Source organism: Acipenser ruthenus, chromosome 2, assembly GCF_902713425.1.
Source record: "Acipenser ruthenus chromosome 2, fAciRut3.2 maternal haplotype, whole genome shotgun sequence".
Classification (NCBI taxonomy): Eukaryota; Metazoa; Chordata; class Actinopteri; order Acipenseriformes; family Acipenseridae; genus Acipenser; species Acipenser ruthenus.
Window position 1 is genome coordinate 31,257,185 of NC_081190.1, and position 23,181 is coordinate 31,280,365.

The window sequence follows — 23,181 nt, forward strand, 5'->3', positions numbered from 1 at the left end:
AAAAAATCAAATACAGAATTTTAATCAACTAAAAGCGACATTAAACAACAAAATACTAACGAGATTATCCTATAAAAGCAGTAGACATTTAAAAAAAAACATCAGTTTCAAAACACTACAAAAGTTCAGTTGCATATGGTAAAACCCAGCTATTGATAAACACAATCCAAAATCTGTTAACTCTCTAAGTAATAAAGGCAAGTTTGTACAATGGCTTACTGTAAATCTTACATCTCTGAAATCTATATCCATTAATCTTTGAAATGAATTTCCATTCATTGTTCACATTCTTGTTGCATATTGTAACAGCTGACAGCAAAGTACAGTCAGTTTATTGTTAGATGTCTCCTGAGGAGATGTATCTCAACAATATGACCGAATTGTGAGTAAATCTTAGTACAGCCAGCTTAGCTGTACAGGTAAATTGTGTTAGATGTTTAGTCAACGGTTCAATACCTTGTCATGAGAATTGTATTCAAGACTAATTAATTCACTTTGAAGATACAAAATGCTGACCATCAGTTACATTAGTGTACATTCATAATAAATTTCAAAATAGCATTCACCTTTTATTGTTAAACTGCTGAGGGCACATTGTAAGAATATACTGCTCTGGGAGACTGTGACTGTGGATATTTCATTAAGAACTTCTCTTTCCAAGAGGCAACAGTACAATGGCAGCTGCAATGGTATACGGTAAGCCATTGGAAGAATAGTTCTACCTGTGGTAAGTTTTATATTTTGACATACCAAATGGTATCACAATTTAATGAACCAATGCAAACTGGTAATACATTCTAGTCCCATGGTACAGCAATACAAACATGCTTCAACATCAGGATCACTGTGTACTATTTGTTCAAAAATCATTGTTGGTATGGTAACGCTGTGGTCTCCTAATAGTTCGACTAGGATTTCAGGGAAATAAACAGGATAGAGAGAAAATGCCCATATGTATACAAACATCAACTTCTGTCAAAATCTCAAACATTCCAACTATTAAGTCTTGAATTATCTAAATAAAGGTGGGGAGACAGAGTTTTCAAATGGGCCCTAAAAATGTGGTTCATGTGGCTTATTGCAGCAGTGTATAGGCTGAGTAACATTTCCTTCTTTCCTCCACCCCTCTATTAACTTCAGTAGGCCTCAGATGATGTTCATACTTAATAAACATATAGAAGATGCACTGAAATATTGAAGAACAAGTTGTTAAATATGCCACAAATATTCTGATTATGACCAGAATGTAGAAAGGCTTTCTAAATATGAATTTTGTGAGTGAGACATTTATTGAAAGAAAAACAGTGTGGGTGGCACTAAACTTAGTTTACAATAAAATAGATACTGTGTGAAAATGTAAAAGGAAAAATATATTTTTCTGTTGTTGCATCTGGGTGACCTGCATTTCATCAAAACTTTATATTTTTTTAGTTAATTTTGTGACTTTTCTTTTTGTTTTGTTTTGTTTTAATACATTTTGAAATAACCAAGGTACAATAACTATTTCCTATAGCTTCCCACGGTCTTAATCTGAAGGTCAATATTCGGTTACCCCATTTTCATCAATAATTTACATTTAAGAATATATAGAACCTATGTTAATACAGATAAAGTATCTAGGTAAAAGATATATCTAGTGCTATCGGTTAGTTACCAGCCTTAGATGCAAGTCTCTTCTTGGGACACATTGAATATTATACTTATACAGCATAAAGCTTGATGTTTAAACATTTGTGTCTTATTACTGAGTTTTAAAGCTAATTGATATTTAATATCTGGTTGACACCTGTTGTGTATATAAACTCAAGTAACACTTCTATTACAGTTCATATTTATTCTAAGAGAAAAAATATACTTAATGAATTTCTCCCAGTAGGTGGTGCTACTTTAAAGGAAATGTACTGTATGTATTTGCATCCTAACTCAAAGCAAAATGCAGTATTCCAGAGCCATTGTTCCTTAACGCTAGAACAACCGAGGGGTCATTTTGACACATTTTAAAACCTTTTTGATCATGAAATCCACAAAACCGGATATTAAATCCTCCTACTCTGTTACATTTATCTTTAGCTTATAGTCTTACATGAGGTTACACTCAAAGCACTTTATTTATTTTGGAAAGAAACACACACACCTACCTGGAAGGACCAAGGGGTAATTTTGACCCCTCATAGCATTCTTGCCTTTGAATGAGTTTTGTTTGTAGTCTTTTGTTTAAACCTTCATTTTGTTCCTGTGTTTGTTTTGTTCATTATAAAAGTGTGCAAAAAGCGCTTGAACTGCAGTTTCCGTGTCTTGGTCTACTAATCCAAGGGTGCAGACCAGCCCTGACCAGGACACTACACTACATGTTTTGTTTTAAATATATATATATATATATATATATATATATATATATATATATATATATATATATATATATATATATATATATATATATTCTTATTTTTCTACAGTCTGTTTTGAACTAAAATAAGAGGCAGTAGTAGAAAACTATATTATCAACAATGGTACTGGTGTTTTAACTATAACATAGAAAACACAGTAAGGGTCAAAATTACCCCTAGGTCTTTCTAGGAAGGTAGATTTTCATTCCTAGGTAACATACTGTATTTCATAATATCTTACATGTAACCAGATGAATGCAGTGGGCCCCTTCAGTATTACACCTTCAAATATGAATGGGAGAAAAACAGTATCTCTGCTAAACCTGCTGTTCCTGCTATTTGCAAGGCACATGTGTCCCAAAGTCGACAAGGCATTGATTGGATTAGAGGTAAGAGACTATGAAATATGTCTGATATACAGTTAAGACACAGACTTGGTCTCTTTGTGGTACCTGCATAGCTCATGCTCTACTAAATAAAACAGAACAGAAACCATTTCTCTATTTCTGAGGTGTAGCCATAATGCACTGTGAATAAATTCTGCTGCTGTTTTTAAATGCTTCCGCTGGTGTTGTCGTAGATGGAAAGTTAGATTGAACAGTGTAGTGGGATATCTCTCTCTCTCTCTGGTTCACCTCTGTAGAAAGGTGGAATGTTTCAAATTCATTGTCTTTTATTCACAAGCTGGTCTTCAGTGACACATCTGCAATGTCATCTCTTTCTGTGAAACAGAAAAAAATAATTTAAATTATTAAATGACTTTCCTTATGTACACAGAGTATTCAGTAGCTATTAGGACAATGTATTTTCAAATGTGCCCCAAATGTGCAAAGTCTGTTCTATAGATACTCCTAAAAACATTTATTTACAAATTGTTGCAGTTTAACCTTTTTATTAGCAGTATTTTTTTTATAAGGGACAGTTTAAAAAGTGTTCATTATTGACAAATAGTCTTTAACACAGTTTTGACTGGTATTTAGACCCATGATATTTCACATAGTGGTTCCTAATGTTTTTAGCTTCATATATATATATATATATATATATATATATATATATATATATATATATATATATATATATGTGATGTCGTTGGTTGAGCATCTCCTGCTTTCTAGTCATCTGCTCTTACTACTGGGAAATTATCACTATACCCTAATACTCATTGTATCTAAAACAGTGTAGGTGGTACAGTAAACATATGTTTGGCCCAGTAGAATTATTTATTTTTCACCAGTAGATGGTGATCATTCATCATCATCATCACAGAACAGAATTAAAAACTTTAATCGTGTGTAGTGAGTAGATTAACCAGTGCAGCTGTCTGAAGGCCTAAGAACAAGGGGATATATATTTAATTAGCATTCTAAGCTGTAAAAAAAAAAAAAAACACATTGACAACCTCCTAAGGTCTGACCACACAATATATTTTCAAAAACATAATCGGCTCAACAAATACATCAATGTAATGCTTTTGTCAGTAGACTACCATAACAGGTACATCATATCTGTGCTGGGTTGATTCCAGCACAGATATGCTCTACCCTTCACCCTGTGTCCTCAATACATGACTAGTTTATCTTAGTCAAATTAAATAGTTTACTATATTAGAGTCTGCATAAAGGTGTAATTGGTTTAATTCAAGCATTCAGAGTATGGTTGGAGGAAAGTCCTGGACTGGAAAGGCCTGCCCTGTCATTGCTATAATCTATTATGAATCTAGATGTTCAAAATACTACTATCCAAGCCATTTCCTGCCCAACAACCAACAGGAGCATCTGCACCGAAACTGTACATATTGACTGAGGTCCAACACAACCTGACAGATGTACTGGGAATACACTGCTCTTTTGCTCTGTATAACCATTCATTTAACATTTCTCCCTCTTGCTTACTCCATCTCTCTCTCTACATAGTATTATGTATTTGCATACACGGTACACTACCCTGCAATCCGGGTCCTAACACTGTTCCTATACTTTTTGGAGGGTGGTGCACATAAGCAAGCACGGTGACATAACATACAATGGTTTCAGGGCCCAACAATAGGCCTTAAACATATAAAAGTATATTCTTAACAGGCAACATTACAGTGCATTTATATTAGAAATAACTTACAACAGGTTTAGTTTCATTTCAATAAGTGGAAAACTACAGTACACTCCATAACTATACCAGGAACTTGGAAATGGGTGTGTTTAGGCACAGTTTTGCTTTGATGTAGAACAGCAGACTGACGATTCTGCTGTCCTGTACCTGAGGAGACTTGTTTGCATGCCTGTAATGCAAAACTCTCTGGATCCAACAAGCCATGTGTATATTTGATTAATACATACCTAAGCTCAAACATGTCAGCTATATCAACTATCTATCTCAAAGTTTATCTCACTTGTCTTGATCCTTTGGAAGACGATGGATAAACCACAGCCTAATACTGATACTGAATTTATTTACTGAGCCAGCATCTCAATTTCCTACAGAGTTGTTTGGTGATCTCCTATCCAAACAGTGCTCAACTCCTTCTTAGCCTCAGATCTGAAAATGTACGATTCCATTCTGGCTTATTTGGTTTTTGCTGTCAGACAAACTTTGTGTGTCCTATCAAGTAAAAGATCGAAGGCAGATCATAACCTTCCATTATTACATTTACCATAATAATTTACAGTTTGCAAAAACAGCAAAGGACAGTCAGAATTCAGAATGGGGCTCACTGTTTCCACAGCTTTTCTAATATGTGGACGGGCTTACAGATCTTTTACCACAGGGAATAAATGGAGAAGCTGGTGAAAGGTTTTCATTATAACAAACAAGGCATTTGTTCACAGTGTGATGGATTGTTATTTGCCATATTGGACTGAGCTTTCATTGTTTGTGCCCTCATTCTGCAAGGAGATAAATAATTTTAGTGTTATAACACTAGGAAAATATTGCGTGAACAGAAAGTACATTTGTGTTTCAAAAGTGTAATAAAGTTACCCTCCCTAATAAATAAGTCCTCCTAATCATATCATACCAAGATCATACCACTGCTTTCCAAGGAGGAGCCAAAAGAAAAATGACATGCTGGCAGCATAACTTGAAATTAACTTGTTCTCAGACACACTTTTCCATTTCCAGTAGTATTTGTAGCTACATGAGTAACATTTTCCCTTGTAGATCATAATAATACTGTCCAAAAAATTCAAACTCAATTATTAAAATAAGTTTCTCTTTTTCTCCCTAAAAATACTACAGGTTTTCCTTTCGATGCTACTGTAACTATAAAGTTCTTACATCAACATCTATATCTTTTTGATCATTTTGTAATATAAACATATTTAATAAACTAAAATTGCAGTCCTTTCAATACATTAAGCAACTGTATTACCTTCCCAACATTGTCAACCTCTAGACATGAATGCCCTCCAGTCAAGCTTCTACTATTTCATTTACAGTCTCTAAATAAGGTTGTGTTACCAAATAACACAAAGTAGACCAATACGTTTTGTGTGTGTGTGTGTGTGTGTGTGTGTGTGTTAGATTCATATGTAGTGTGTATATATATATATATATATATATATATATATATATATATATATATATATATATATAGTCAAATATTCTGTGATACTCTTAAAAACAAGCTGTTATTTAAAGGGTACATAAGGACCTTTTTATTTTATTGTGTTACATGTTCCCATGTGTTGCTACAACTGTTTACGTAAGGTGTGTGTATTGTTTTAATTTTTTTTTTCACATTTTGACCACTTTTTTAAACTTTTAAATTGCATTCCCTGCCTGAAGATGGCGTCACATGTACCCGCATGGACCTCTCAGAACTACACTAGGACCTATCAAACTACAGAGTTTGAATTACAGTAAGAGGCTAGCTGGGTTTATTCGGGTTAAGCTTTTGCTGCAGAAAGGTGAATGTTTTATCAGAAGCCCATCATCACTGACCTGTATAACAGAAAGTGAAGGGTTAAGGAATGTAGGGCTGACTGGTAAACAAATCTAGCTATTCTGATAACCATCTGTACCACAGGGCACCTTCTGTCCCTGCTGTGTATTGTTGAACAGAATTAGATTGACTTAATCACCCATCTGGAGCGGCACAGGGTCATTGTTCAGCAAACAAACTGCATAGATAATGATAGAGATCTCCACCATTTCAACACCAGTTTATCATCATCTAGTAGTACATACTTAAAACAAATAGCATAAACAACAGTAAGCTAGAAAATGCAGTACATTTTTTTTTTGTTGCTCAAATAGCTGCCCAACTTTTGTTCACATATCATTCTCACAAGATAACAAGGAGTGGATTCATCCAGGGGTGTCAAGCACTGCCCTAAAAAATCAGACCCAGAAAGAGGCTTCACAGTTATTTGCAGCGAGTCCCTGCAGAGGGCGCTCAGCAGGTTATTTGCAGGGCTCTCTGTACTCTCACTGTGCAGCAAAGTGACATTATGTTCGTGGGTTTTTAAACTGCTTTTTCATTAATGTAGGCTCAATGTAACTATAATATAACTAGCAGAAACATTAGCATATTCAGTTTATATGAGGTTCACTTCCTGCTTTACAGGTAAAGATTTGCATTGTATGCTTCTCATAGGAAACTTCAGTATGTGGGCCCAGGTCAATTCCTATTACCTGTAACAAAATTTATGACTGTGGGACCCTGCAGATTAAGGTAAAGTGCTCTATACAATTGTTGATGTTAAATGCTAAATGGAAAGGTTTTACACAATATTACCCATATTTCTAAAGTTATTTGGCTTCCAATACTTTTTAATCACACTATTGAAATGTATTTTTGTATACATTTGTAAGTTTAAGCTCAGCAAGGTTCATAGCAACATGCCTTGCTAGATGCCTATTGTGCAGTATCAAAGAAGGGCCTTTGCTCAAACAGCACCGAAGAAAGCACTATCCAAAACATTTGTCTACTTGACTTTGTTTTTTACCTTCTATATTGACTTTGTTTCTTAGCTTAACAGCAGCAATCAACTCAACTAGGGCTCGCAGTGCAATTGTCAGCACTGAAGCCCACACAGGTGTTAAAGGTGAGCTTTATTTGATTATCGAAGGCGCAAAGAGCCCTTCTGGGGTTCTGCACTTTTGAAAAGGTCTTCTGTAGCGAGGAATATATCAATCCTAATAATCATTTTTAAAATAGTACTTTTCAAAGATGTGATGAAAAACCAAAACAATTGGAAACCAAATAACATGACAAGTGGGTGAGAAAAGTATTCATTTACTGGAAACCCTTTCTATTTTAACATTTTGTATACATTAAGATCAATTACAAAAAAAATAGGATTGCCTTTTTCTAACTGTTTTTGTTATACTGATACCATTTATAGGAAACTCCAATATACAGGTACAGTAGCTAATACTTTCCACCGAAGTTTATCAGGTAAGATTAAACCTGTATGGGACACTACCTTCGAGTGAAAATCTTAACTTTCCTAAATCTACAGAAACACACACCCAGAATTGTTAAGACAATCTGCACTAAGGTAAACAAACACTAACAATGTTGTGTTCACACCATCTGCATCGAAGCAAGAACAAATCGGCAAGAATGAGAAAAATGTAATGGAAGCTTTCCACACCTGTAAGCTTTCCACACTCGTAAGGGGCTTGAGAATTGAGCCCTATATGCTCAGGCACTATACAGTGTGCTGCCACCTTCAGGATGATGAGGAGAGGCCAGTATGGTCACTGCCGGAGTGCCCCACACCCCTGCCAGCTGCACGTCCGGAGGGGCCAGCACCACTGCCAGCATTGCCACTTCCAGTGTGGCCACAGCTAGAGTGCCCCGCACCGCTGCCAGCGTGGCCACAGCTAGAGTGCCCCGCCTCTGCCAGTATTTCTGCTGCCAGCATTACCGTCACTGCCAGCATTGCCGTTGCCAGCATTTCCGCTGCCAGAGTGCCCCGCCCCACTGGCAGCATTTCCACTGCCAGTGTTGCCATTACTGAAGGAGGAGGCGAGGGGACCACCACAAAGTGCCAACATGAAAATGTAAACAGCTAACACTTTAAAACAATTTAAATTATAAGGAAGATAAAATACAGATATGAAAAAGCAATGCTTAATACAGTGTAGTTATAGATTAAAGGGACAGTCAGTCAAAATAGGGGATAATTCCTAATGGGGCAGTATTTATGGTAATGGTCAGCTGGAAGCATCTAATTGTACAAGCAGTATTTGCAAAGCATGTTTGGTGCTTTTGTAACCCACTGACTTGATCAGTTTTATGAAAGGGCTGTGGAGACTCTGTTAGGCCTTCACATCACCTCTGCAATTTAAATCCACAAACAGCACAGTGTTGTTTGTTTAATCAGGGTTCAGTACACTTTCTAATTACCAGCAAAAAAAAACAAACATTTCCCATGATGACTATCCCACTTTTTGGACATAATGTAAGTGAGCCATTTTTCATTCAGAAACAATAGAATTGACTGTACTATATTACAGTCTACACTCAAATGATTGCTTCAAAGTGTAAGAATACGGACACATGTTCCCCCATTTTCAGTTTAAAGCTTAATGCTGTACAAGCCATCACTGTGAGTAAATTTGGTTTAAAATAATTAGTAAAAGTGATTCTTCTTTAAAAGTGTCATTTACTGTAATAGTTCCTGTACCCTTTGGTCTACCAAGCAATTTAGTTGTGACTGGTTAGGAAGGCAAATCCCTTATACAATTGTGTATGTCTTTTGAGGACATTATATACAGTACAGTAAGGTAGCATCACCATGACAACAATACCCACAGGTGTAAAAACAGCTCCCTATCATCTGCTGGCCCTGTGATTTGTAACAACCTACAGACACATATACAAAATGTGCTTTAAACCTGACTTTTATGGCCAGAGCCAAAAATCCTCAGCCCTGTGTAAAATGTGGTTTCAAACTATTGATCTTCAAGTTAATATTCTGTTAATACACGACACAAGTCCAAGAGTTCAGCTCCACACCATTTTCTTTACTTAATATAACATACTGCTATATGACAATGTTCAGAGTGTTTGCTCACACAAGGCTAAAGCGTTATCAGATTCTTTACACAGGAGCGTGTGAACCTGCAGGATAGCCACATAAAAATCTCTACATAGTGCATACCGATTGAAATATAGCAGGGAAGTACGAGTGTCAAAAGGTCAAAAGGTGCAATGTTGCTGTGGAACACACATTCAGCCCAGGGCTATATAACATGATAGGCAGAGACACTGACTAAATGATGGGCTGCAAGATTCTAGGATTACCAACAGGTGCCCTGTAGATGACACCTATGTTTTTTATTGTATTATCTGCCTAATACGGGCAACATTAGTCTCAAGGAAGGATTCAACTGAAAACAACTGAATGCAAGTATGTTAGGAATGTTTTTTTTTAGATATATATAACTACAGTAGAATAAAATCTGAACTGTAAATCTAAGGAGGCTGTCTTGAACATTCATTTTATAACTGATGTGTGCTTTTCTATACAACATATGCATTGAATTGGTTGACTATCAAATGGTTGCCAAGGCAACATGAAACAAGGGCAACAACAGTGGTGTTTAAGGTAAGGAAACAACATTCTAAATAAGTGATTAAAGTAAGGAGCTTTGATGCAAAGCAAATCTTTTTTTTCCAGTTAACTCCAGGGGGTTTGTACAAGTAATATAGTTGAACTAAGCTATTAATAAATACATGCATAAATAAATAAATAAATAAATAAATAAATAAATAAATAAATAAATAAATATGGCCCAATGATTCTGTATTCCCTTACCAAATGATCTTCAATGGCAATGTAGGGCACTGTGGAAGGGTGGTGGGTAATTCACTGACACAGGAGACAGAAATGAGGCTGAAAACACCGCACAGGTGCCCAGTTTTATTAGAAACTTATTTTGGGTTCAGCCCGCAGAGGGCGCTGTTGTCGGTGGCCTGCCGTACCAACTATGGTAGCGACAGAGCCACAACTATACCGGAGCGGTACAGGGTACAGAAGTTAGAACAAAAAGAACACTAATCAAAAGGCAAAAGAAACAGAGAAAACAAAACACAGTAAACAAAACTACAAAATAAAAAGTGCTGCACTCGGCAGCTTCTCCCCAACCGTCGCTATCCGTACGGCCCGGGTCTCCGTCCTACTCTAGCGGCTCCCTCAGCCTGCTATCCACTTTGTCGGGGGCTGCCCAAGAGTTTTCTTTCCCCCCGCTACTGCTAAATCTTTCTTTCTTTTGGTTTCTTATTTGTTTGTCTCGCCGGGATTTTTCGTCCGGGCTGATTTTTCTCCAGCGCTTCCGCACGCCGGTTTACGTCTCCGTGGGCAGACCTGAGGGAACAGCAGAATGAAACTTATAGGGTCAGCAATTCCCCCAAGACCCGCCTCCCAGCCACTCAGAGAGAAGGAAAGTCCGCACACCCACTCTTTCCCCTCTCCGTGTCACTGCCATGACTGACAGGCAGATATTGACGAGCTGCTGCCCTCTCCCTGCAGCACTATGAACACGCCAGAAGAGTCAGCACAGATCTCCCCTGTTACATATCCTCCCCCTTAGAATGGCACCACCGGTCCATTCGAAAATCCTACAACCCCATGCCTTCCCGAGAGAAAAAATCTGCGTTTTGATGCAGTTTCCCTGCTCGGTGGACAACCCTGAAGGCATAGGGCTGCAGGGCCAAGTACCATCGCGTGATTCTGGCGTTGTTATCCTTCATCCGGTGAAGCCATGCCAAGGGGGCATGATCTGTAACCAGGGTGAAGTGTCGCCCCAGGAGGTAGTACCGGAGTGACTCGACTGCCCATTTTACTGCGAGACACTCCTTCTCGATGGTACTATAGTTCTTCTCGCGGGGAAGGAGCTTCCTGCTGATGTACAGGACCGGGTGCTCGCTTCCCCGCACCTCCTGAGACAACACTGCCCCGAGACCTGTCTCTGACGCATCCGTCTGCAGGGTGAACCTCTTACCGAAATCCGGACTGCATAGCACTGGCTTACTACACAATCTCCGCTTCAAAGCGAGAAAGGCCCTCTGGCACGGCTCCGTCCACTGAACCGTATTTGGGGCAGCCTTCCGGGTGAGGTCTGTCAAGGGAGCAGCGAGCGTAGCGAAATCCGGAATGAACTTCCTGTAATAGCCCGCTAGTCCCAAGAAAGAGCGCACCTGGGTTTTGGTCGTAGGGACCGGCCAGTCAGCCAAGGCTTTCACCTTAGCAATCAGCGGTCTGATCTGGCCACCCCCTACTCGATACCCCAAATACTCCGACTCACTCTTCCCAATGGCACATTTCTTTGGGTTAGCAGTGAGCCCAGCCTCCCGCAAGGATTGCAATACCGCCGCTACCTTACACAGATGACTCGGCCAATCCTCACTGTGGATAACCACGTCATCTATGTAAGCAGCGGCGTACTGCTGATGGGGCCGCAAAATGCGATCCATCATCCGCTGGAAAGTGGCTGGTGCTCCGTGCAACCCAAAGGGCATGGTCCTAAATTGGTATAATCCGAAGGGAGTCGAAAACGCCGTCCTCTCTCTGGATTTCGGGGTCAGGGGTATCTGCCAGTACCCCTTCGTTAAATCCAGTGTCGTCATAAAATGAGCCGTGCCAAGACGCTCCAGCAATTCATCTACCCGGGGCATGGGATAAGCGTCAAACTTCGATTTTTCATTAACTCGCCTGAAGTCAATGCAAAATCGAGTTGACCCGTCCGGCTTATCCACTAAAACAATTGGACTATTCCAGTCACTTTGGGACTCTTCTATTACCCCCAGTCTCAGCATTTCATCAATTTCCGTTTTTATTACCTGTCTTTTACGTTCAGGTACACGGTATGGCCTCTGGCGAACTAGCGTCCCCGGCTCAACTTCAATGTGATGATGGGCTACTCGAGTCCGCCCCGGGACGGGAGAAAACACATCAGGAAATTTCGTCACCAGCGCCCGAGCCTGACATTTCTGTGTTGGTGTCAGATTCTCTGCAATCTGTACCGACCCTGTTTTCGCCAACACAGAAAGATCAGGTCCCAGGTCGGTGACGTCATCTGCCTGCGCCACTATCAATGCCTCCGGTTGCAGCCAGGGCTTCAGGAGGTTAACATGATAAATGTGTTTCTCTCTCCGCCGCTCCGGCTGGCAGATCTCATAATCCACCGCCCCAACCCGGCGTGTAACCTCGAAGGGTCCTTGCCACTTAGCCAGGAGTTTTGACTCAGAACTGGGTAATAATAGAAGCACTTTATCCCCCGGCTGAAATGTGCGCAACCGGGCTCCTCTATTGTATTGGGTCTCCTGTCTGTGTTGTGCCTGCTGCAAATTATCCTGCGCCCATTTTCCAACAGACTCCAGACGTTTGCGCAGGTCCAACACATACCGGACTGCATTCGTCGAATTATCCTGCTGTTCCTCCCACATCTCTCTGACCAGATCGAGCACACCCCGGGGTCTTCGCCCATACAGCAGCTCGAATGGAGAAAACCCCGTGGAAGCCTGGGGTACCTCTCTGATCGCAAAGAGAAGGGGAGGAATCAGCTGGTCCCAGTAACGCACATCACTACTAATAAATCTGCGCAACATGTTCTTAAGGGTCTTATTAAAGCGCTCCACAAGCCCATCGGTCTGAGGATGAAACACCGATGTCCTAATGGTCTTAATCCCCAAAAGTTTACATGTTCCGCGGATTAGCCGGGACATAAAGTTAGTGCCTTGGTCGGTCAGTATCTCCTTGGGGATCCCCACCCGGGAGAAAACCTTCACGAGCTCGTCGGCAACAGACTTAGCGGACATAGATCGGAGGGGTATAGCCTCTGGATAACGCGTCGCGTAATCCAAAATGACTAATAGGTGTGTGTATCCCGCCGCACTCCTTTCCAATGGCCCGATTATGTCCATCCCAATACGCTCAAACGGAGCTTCCACTAGGGGCAACGGCACCAGTGGTGCTCGTGGGACGGCTCTAGGGCTAGCTTTCTGACACTCCCCACACCGTTCACAAAACCGTCTGACGTCACCATCCAGCCCCAGCCAATAGAACCGTGTCACAAGCCTCGCTTTGGTTTTGTCCCTTCCTAAGTGACCAGACAGGGGAATAGCGTGAGCAAGCTGCAGCAAATCCTCCTTAAAGGGCTGAGGGATGAGCAACTGATGACGCACCTCCCCCGTCTGGGGTAATTTGTCAACACGATACAGCAGGTCTCGATTAATCTCAAAGTGAGGGTACGTGGCGGCGCGTCTGGGCTCGACCACCCGACCATTAACCACCGCTGCCTGGTCAAAGAGCCTGCCCAGCACGTCGTCACGCCCTTGCTCGAGTCGGAAGTCACGGGAACGAGCTAAAAAATCAGCTCCCATGGCTTCCAGCTCGGGGTCGGGTCGGTCCGGAGCGGAGGCAGCCGAGCCGGACGCTTGTGCCGGCTCTGCAGCCTCCCCCCCCGACTCTTCACCAACCGCCCCCACCTGAAACCTCTCGGACTCCTTCCATCGCCAGCCCTCATTCTTAGCGGCCCGACGTTCCCGTTTAGTTTTTCGGGGTCTAAATCTCTGGCAAAACCAATTCGGGTCACAGAAGGGGAAGATCTCTCCAATTACTTCCTCCTTCTTGGCCAATAGGGTGGGCGGGGCTGTCAGAGCAGCTAACCAATCCTTAAACTGCCCACAGTCCCGCCCCAGAACTACTGGTACTGGCAATCGAGGACATAACCCTACATGCACCTGCGTCCCCTGCTGGCCAATCGTTATATTCACACTTATCTTAGGGTAGGAGCGTACATCCCCATGAATACATTTGATATGCACCTGTCCCAATAACCGTTTATGCCCCAGTGAGATTAGGCTATCCTGTATTAGGGACTGACCACACCCTGAATCCAGGAGCGCCTGGGTTTTTGTACCATCCACTGTCACAGGAATAACAAAACCCGTCTGCTGAAGTGACTGAGGTAGTTGAACAGGCTTACCTGGTCGGCTGAGGTCACACTCCATCACGGGGCAATCCCGCGCGAGGTGTCCCACCTCCCGGCACGTCCAACACCGCAGTGGGCTAGTTTCTCGCCCTGGAGCCTCGGCAAGAGGTGGAAACACCGGAGCCATCAAAGGGGCTCGACGGTAAGGAAACCGGGCGAGACCCCGGTCCGACCCCGCAGCAGCCCGCGGGGAACCCCACGCTGCCCCGGTCCCCGGGCCGGGAGCTCGCACAGCCCCCCCCCCGCCCAAAACCTTGTACACCCCTTCCCCCCAGTCCCTTCGCCCTATCCGGGGCCGGTGGAGCCAATGATGCCGCAGTGCTTCTCCCCGGCAGCCTGGCTGGCGTTGGTTCGGCTGCCCGGTACTGCTCTGCCAGTGCGACCGCCTGATCCATGGTGGCGGGTGCCTGCCGCTGTACCCACAGCCGTGGTTCCGGAGCTAGACACTCCAGAAAGCGCTCCACCACAATCACCTCCACCAGCCTCGCTTTCGTGGTCGCATCTGGCCGCAACCACCCCATGGCATACTCATTTAAACGATGCGCTATGGTTCTAGGGTGCTCCTTGGGCGGGAAGCGCTCCTCCCGAAACCTCCTCCGATAGCCCTCCGGTGTGGCCCCCACGCGATTCAGGATGGTAGCTTTTAGCGTGGGGTAGTCCATCATCCGGTCGGGAGACAGCGTCCTCGCTGCCGCTTGCGCCTCCCCCGTTAACTGGGGCAAGAGGTAACTGGCCCATTGGGCCTGATCCCACCCGGCAGAGGTCGCCAGCGCCTCGAACACCTCCAGGTAGGCTTCGGGTCGATCCTCTGCCGTCATCTTGGTTGGTCTCATCAACCGGGGGTCAGGTCCCGCCGGTCTAGCCGGCCCTTGCACCGCTGCCGTCAGGGTCTGGCGCAGGAGATTCATCATCTCCGCAAACTGGGAAGCATCCATGCTGGTGTGCACTGCTTGAAGGGGGCAGTGCCAGTGAATCCCACTTCTGACACCACGTGTGGAAGGGTGGTGGGTAATTCACTGACACAGGAGACAGAAATGAGGCTGAAAACACCGCACAGGTGCCCAGTTTTATTAGAAACTTATTTTGGGTTCAGCCCGCAGAGGGCGCTGTTGTCGGTGGCCTGCCGTACCAACTATGGTAGCGACAGAGCCACAACTATACCGGAGCGGTACAGGGTACAGAAGTTAGAACAAAAAGAACACTAATCAAAAGGCAAAAGAAACAGAGAAAACAAAACACAGTAAACAAAACTACAAAATAAAAAGTGCTGCACTCGGCAGCTTCTCCCCAACCGTCGCTATCCGTACGGCCCGGGTCTCCGTCCTACTCTAGCGGCTCCCTCAGCCTGCTATCCACTTTGTCGGGGGCTGCCCAAGAGTTTTCTTTCCCCCCGCTACTGCTAAATCTTTCTTTCTTTTGGTTTCTTATTTGTTTGTCTCGCCGGGATTTTTCGTCCGGGCTGATTTTTCTCCAGCGCTTCCGCACGCCGGTTTACGTCTCCGTGGGCAGACCTGAGGGAACAGCAGAATGAAACTTATAGGGTCAGCAATTCCCCCAAGACCCGCCTCCCAGCCACTCAGAGAGAAGGAAAGTCCGCACACCCACTCTTTCCCCTCTCCGTGTCACTGCCATGACTGACAGGCAGATATTGACGAGCTGCTGCCCTCTCCCTGCAGCACTATGAACACGCCAGAAGAGTCAGCACAGATCTCCCCTGTTACAGGCACTAAAGTGGCAATTCAGTTGTTCTGCATTAAGAGACAGCTGCACTGTTTAAGCCATTGGAAGAATGATGCTGCCGTACTAAAATGTTTATATATTGACAAAACAATGGTATCGTACTGTTATTATAATGGTATACAAACGGTAATTTGTTAACTTTTCTGTCTATGTTAGTCATTAGCATGACAGCAGATGGAACAGCTGTTGATGCATTTACTGGAGCTATATGGATACAACCTAATATTCATTTTGACATGGGGTCAACACAATGTCATTGCTAAAATAAGTTTGAATTTGAAGTATCTTCATGTCAACTTGCAATACAAACATAAATGTTAGACCAACTGTCACAAAGACGGCCAGAGTGGGTGGCGTCAGACCAGAAAAGGAATACACAGACAGAGACGGTGGTGATGATGAGCTGAGTGCAATGGCTGCACTCAGCGTTTATTTAACAAATAAAAGGGTTGTAAACAGCACAAAACAGGACACGGCACTGGTAGCCAAAATAAAACAGACAGACAAAACGGACTAAACACTTAACAAACGATGCACGGAGACAAACAAACACGGTGAGTACAAACACTTATATTTACGATCTCTTTCACTTTACTTTCCTACTTCTCCTCACCCGTTCTCCACTCTCGAACACCCAACCACCAGTGAGTGAAAATGTGTCTCTATATATACTGTTGTGCTGGGATTCAATTACTAATTAATTATTCACTTGAATCCCAGCACGTGAATTAATTCTGTGCAACCCCGTGCTCGCATATTATATTTTAAATGCACGTGCGTGATGTGCAATCCCGTGCCTAAATACAAATCTACACTTTTTAAATACACGTGAAAACACAGACCCGTTTATATCCCGTGTACCAATCTATACACCAACATTTACATACGCACGCATACATACAACACAGAACAAGCAAAATACACACAGATGCACACAGGGGCGGGGCACATTGCCACACCAACATATTAATATTTTATAGCATATTTAATAATTAAATTTAAGACTTGATGAAAAGGTGATTGTGGATCTGTGTATAGAATGTTAACATCGTTCTGTAAAATGGCACAATACTGACATTGTCTTTTGGTATAACTTTGAAACATTTTTGCTAAATGTCCAATAGGGAACAGATGGAATCCAATAGTTTTTTTCAGTGTATAATTGAGGGATAGCTGCTGTTAAACTGCAGTTCAGTTGCAGGATAGTTTATCTGCAGCCTGTGTCCAGCCCACTGTTTAATTGAATGCACCATCATTTTGAAGTGGAATTTTTGTTTTCCCAATACCCTCAAATGTATTTGGTGGTGCTTTGAAAACACGGTCACAGGAGCACCACATGATAATGAAGGGAATGCCGTCATTGTTTTCTCATCATCTTGTGAATTTTAGTGTCAGTGATTTAGGCTGTTGTTTTTCTTGCATTTTCTATTTGAGTGCTGCTACCCCAACCTTGTGTGAAAACTACTTACTATAGCATAAAGGAACAGTAAACGTATTGTTTTGAGTTCAAATAATTTTATTCCTCTCAAATGAGCTTTTGTCTTTGCACTTTCTTCAAAACAGGGTCTGCTTTGTTTAAACGTTGCATAACCAAACGGGGTGCAGATATACCACAGTTAGATTTTTAACCTAATTTTATTTGTATAAACCAAGCATCATTGCTAACTACGTCCTCCTCTTTTTTTGTGTTCCAGCTTTGTGTCTTCATAAGGCTCATTCATGGTCCAGAGAGCATGACCACATTACCTAACTGCTACTGTAGAGCAAAACACAATAAGCTTGAGCTACTTTCAGACTTTCACTTGTTTGAGAGTCCACGTGCACTTTTTTCACTGATGCACACTAAATCAAGTTTGCTCTCTGTGGAAATGCATATGGAAAGAATACAAGGAGATGTCTAATGTTGAAAGAGGAATATGGTGCACTGTTATTCAGCGCTATACTGAGGTCAGTGTTCCCAAACCATTTAATACTCTACCTCCTTTATGTGTTTACATCTTTACTGACACCTTAGAGCAAATAATTTTCAGTCAGTTGCCTAAAGCACTCCCAAACGGTGCCATGCCCTACAGCTGCAAACAGTGGTAAATCTAAACTGTGCAACCCTTAAGTACTGCTTTTCTCTGGATTTTTATTGTATTTAACCTTAAAGGGTTTAGATTTAAAATATACCCATCTCATAACAAATCCCATGCATAGGTTAATCAAGAATTTGTGCCAGTCCATATCAAGTTTCATAAAAATATTTGACATGTGTACATATGTACAGTACTATGGCCTGAATAAATTAATTAATATGGTTGTCCTCTTTCATTATGATACAAACTGTGGCAGGGCTGAGGCCCTGCACATGGGATTGTATGTTTTTTGTATTTTGTTTTGGGTCTTTGCGCTGTACTTTGTTTTCTGTGTAAATCAAAAACAAGCCAGACACTGTGTGAGAGTTGCTTCGCCGGCTGTGTGTGTTGACAGGGATTGGCAGCCAGGGATTGGACGGCTGTGGATCCCTGACTGGCCGGTAGGCGGGTCTTGGCAGAGCATCTCGTGATTAAAGGGAACCGGGGTCAGCATTTATTAATCCTCCTGCACAGGACAGGGACTAGTTTTAGGATTTTTAATCCCCTAAATAGAATGTGTCAGCAGGACCTCTCTTTATAGCGAGAGAAGCACAACCCGTATTCATGGCACCTTTTGTTTTTAGTTGTGTTTTGCTTGTTTTATTTTGCCTTTTTGTTTCGTTACACTAGTTGTGTATGTGCGCCCATGCATTACTGTTGTTTGTAGCGTAACATGGTTTGTCTTTTGCTTCCTCTAAATCAATCCCAGATGCCTCAGCGGCGTTTTCCACATCAATCCCTTTGACTCTCTCAATCCCTCGCAGTGGATTCCCACACCTCTATTACACAAACGTATACCATTTTTTGGTTGTCGTGAAATGTCCATAAATCATTTGAAAACCTACAATTTACTATCGTAAGGGGCTTGATAATTGAGCCCTATATGACAATTGTTGGGGATATTCATCCCCTCTCCTCCTCCCCAGAAAACTTACCAAGGAATAAGACTTTAAAAACTTCACTTGAGGAACATTTAAAACATGCCATCATCAGTGTAATATTTTTTAACTTACCAAGGGTTCTAACTCCTTGCGGTCTATAAGGTTGAGTTCGGTCCCAAAGTAATAAAAGTGCTTGTAACAGGTGTTGACGTGTGCCTCTGCACCCATGAGAATGATGCGGTCAAAATGGTGAATGTAGACGTGAACGAAGACACGGAAAAGTCGGCACACGATCTTCTTGCAGATCTGAATGAAATTCTTTGGAAAAGGAATGCCTGGGAAGAAAAAAAAAACAATTCTCAGATTATGCTTTTGTGTAATCAGTGTGTGTGGGAGTTACTGCAAAACAGACTAGTGTCCATATCTACTGTCACAAGGTTCAACACCGGTAGCCACAAGTTTGTTTCAGGTTACAGTAAACTTATCTGAACAATGCTTCAGTTACCATTTCCTTGACTATTTTTACACAGGTAATTGGTGTGAGACCACCATAATTTGCTGTATACAGGAGGCTTGGTGGTCCAGTGGTTAGAGAAAGGGGCTTGTTACCAGGAGGTTCCCTGTTCAATCCCAGCTTAGCCCCTGACATTGTGTGTGACCCTGAGCAAGTCACTTAACCTCCTTACTTAACCTACTTGTGCTCTGTCCTTCAGATGAGACGTAAAACTCTGCAGCAACCAAACTAAATATAATAATATAATATATATTATTATATAGATACATGTACCTGTAAACACCAACCTCATTCATCCAACAACTGCCTCCAGCACTACTGCTGCACTGATAATGATGAATAACCGTATGACCCCACCCTGACCTTTCCCACTGGGGTTCTCACACTCCCTTCCCCCTTATCAATAAGTGGCAAGAGTACATTCAGAAGAACATTACATTCTATCGATCTCTTTCGCGTTTAAAAAAAGAAATGAGGACTAAAATAAACAGTACAGTATGTCTGCCCCTTGACAGAATAGATATACTGTAATAATAAAGATTACATTTTAACACCTACATGTTTTATGTTATTTTGTCTATTCTGGTCTAAATTACAAGGCAAAATGTTAATCTCTACTTTGTCTGTAAATGATCACAGTCTGACATATTACACTGAAACCACAAACCTGCCTGTGTCTGCTTGCCAACAAGCCTGCCTTGCTATCAAAGCTGCTGACCTCAGCTTCAACAGCATGACAAACACAAGTGCTGCCCCTTAGCTATTCATTTGTACAAGCCAGAGTACACCTTTGAACAAAATCCAAAACCAAAACAAATCCCATAAAATACCCCAGTCCAGCCCAGTCTTTCTACAACTAATGTTTAGCATAAACAGCTGTAGGCTTGTGTTACAGCTAACCAACATCTGACAGGTACAGAAGGCTCCTTTTTAACCATACCCTTGCCTACTACTATGAATTAGCCTATTTCCATCAGGGAAAGACTTATTTTATATTTGTTATTACCTCTTAAAATACTTATGTACATCTTTTTAACACATCCATAACTTTAAAACACACAATAGCAAATTATATTAAAATCAAGTAGGCAAATGTTTGGTTACTGTAAATCTTGAACTGTACCAAGCAGTCCACTGATGTATTCCTCACAGCATATAGTTTTCTAATTTTTTTATTTAAGATTTTGGCCAGGTTTGGCCATGGTCAATTCTTGGATGGGAAACTTTCAAGGAACTAAGATCTCCCCTTGCTGCACTATAACGCAGCATTATATTGCTGTAAGGAGGACATTGTACTGTTTTTTGATATGATAAACCAAACCATGTGTCTGTTAAGGACACAAAGCTACATTTGAGATCCTTGTCACAAATAAAATATCCGGCCACCATATTGCATTGTTAACACAATTATCAAAATAGCTATAATAGGATTTATCCACATTGTAACATTTTAATTGTAAATAAAATAAGTATTTTTTTTGTGTACCCTTACACTAAAAAAATGCATAGGTGTTAATTCCACTACAAAATATCTTCTAAAAATCTGCCATGATTTGCATATATATATATATATATATATATATATATATATATATATATATATATATATATATATATATATATATATATTGTTTTGCAGCATTGTAATAAAATAATGTTCAATAACACAAAAATATTGTCTAAAATGCAAGAAAAAATTGCATTTTAACCTTAACCCTAGATTCAACATTCCTATAGTAACCGTAGTTTTGGCTCCTCAGAAGAGGCAAGGCTCCATTGTATATAAACTCCTATCTGCTGTTAACCACAATACCAGCAGTAGCAGGTCACATGATCTGAGCACGGGTTTTAATTGGAAGGGTCCAGAGATTTCTTTTCATCAGAGGAGACAAACCTCCGCTACAAACTCTTATCTCCTATAACCACATACAGTACAGTACCAGCAATAGCAGATGATGTTGTCTGATTCCTGGTTTTAATTGGAGGAGCAACTCAACAGTACTGTGCAAGAGGCATCGAGTCCACAACTGCTCATACAAACAGTGTACAGTGGTACAGATTTGGGCTGAAGAGAGCAAGGTACCAAGTTTGCTTCCAGTCTTGTGCACTGGATTCCCTCTCCCTGTCACTCCCTACATCTGCATAAAGATCCATCTGTGCCCTGTGGTGTCAGAGTAGGATCGACGGGAATAACACAATACACAGACAGACTGGGCAGCGGCCTCTGTACCTCGCACTCTTCAGCCCAGATCTTCACCATTGTACAAAACAGCCAGGGTCATTTGGACAAGGATTTACAGATTTGATGTATTTACTGCCTTCTCGTTTACATCCACAGTTACACAGCATTTAGTGCTAGATAATGTGGTTTTGGTAAGTTATTTGAAAACTACTCCAGTTGTCTCCTACAGTATCACAGTTTTCACAGTTGAATTATGCTGTGTTTGAGGATGTTCACTGTGGAAGCCTAGGAAAACAACATTGGTGTCATGAATAAGCCTATTTGGACCTACAAATCCACAGATAGCAAGACAGGCTGAAACTAGAGCTCCTTGTATTACAGCATTTTATATTGTTCCACCAATCCTGTAAAGTTAATTTGATGAAAGACTATTCAAATGCCAGTCATTCAGAATTGTTATATAGTATAATACTAAAAAGAAACAACTGAATTCCAGATAGGTACTATTTTTTTTTCATTTTATATCATTACAATTAATTTTATTCACACATACAAGTTTGTCATGGTATTAACACTGATGAAAGCATTAGCAGAATATTTTAGTTTCTTATAGCTTTTACCTCTTCTTGTCAGCAAGACTCACCTGAGTTATAGTACACTGTTATTACCGGGAATGATGCTGCTACAGTTTCTCTAGGTACTGTAATACAACTTTATATTACAATTTGTAGAAAATAAACTGCCTCTCTCAATAATGGTAATTGTCTGATGTATTACTATAGAGAATACTGTCTTACTGTGTGAATATAATCTTGATCACACTTCGGACCTGGGATTATGATCAAGCCCATACATGTGACCGACAGCTCACCCCAGGCTTGTTTCCTGTAACACTGTGAACAGGTCAGCGCCATGGCCCAGGTGTTACCGGCAGGGAGAGAGACTCAGACACAGAATTGCTTAGGTTTTAGCACTATTGCGCACCTTTAATAAACAAAACACAAAGAAAAAAGAGGCACAGTGGCCAAAATAAACAGTTTAAACAAAACCTAACAAAACTGTCCAGGCTGGGCAGAGACTTCATTAAACTATACAGAGCCAAAAATAAAATAGCACAAACAAAAACAAACTTCTCATGGCTTCTCTCCATACTCCTCTACCTTAACGAGGAGAAGATGGGCTTTATGTAACATGTGGCAGAGGGGTTTATTGGTCATTAATCATTCATTCAACAAAACCCAGCCACACGCTCACAACTGAGTTGGCAGGGATGGGTTTGACCTCATCCCTGCCAAACATAAAAAAAAAAAATTATAAAAAAAATGTACCCCACTTCAGCCCTGCCACAGGGCTTCTCCCTCTGTGGCTCCTCACTCTGAGGCTCCTCACTCTGAGGCTCCAGAGACGGCAGCGG

At 41.5% G+C, this 23,181-nt stretch overlaps 1 protein-coding gene across 1 annotated transcript in view; it reads right to left on the bottom strand.

The window, feature by feature from the left end:
• Positions 1 to 2,456: 2,456 nt before the first annotated feature.
• Positions 2,457 to 23,181, bottom strand: part of LOC117963775 (MOB kinase activator 3B) — a 53,691-nt gene continuing 32,966 nt past the window's right edge. Inside the window, exons 3-4 of the mRNA XM_058993991.1 lie at positions 19,204 to 19,406; positions 2,457 to 3,108 (exon numbers count right to left, since the gene is read on the bottom strand). Coding sequence (XP_058849974.1) covers positions 3,079 to 3,108; positions 19,204 to 19,406 — 233 coding nt within the window. The 3' untranslated portion in view covers positions 2,457 to 3,078. The remainder of the gene's footprint in view (positions 3,109 to 19,203; positions 19,407 to 23,181) is intronic.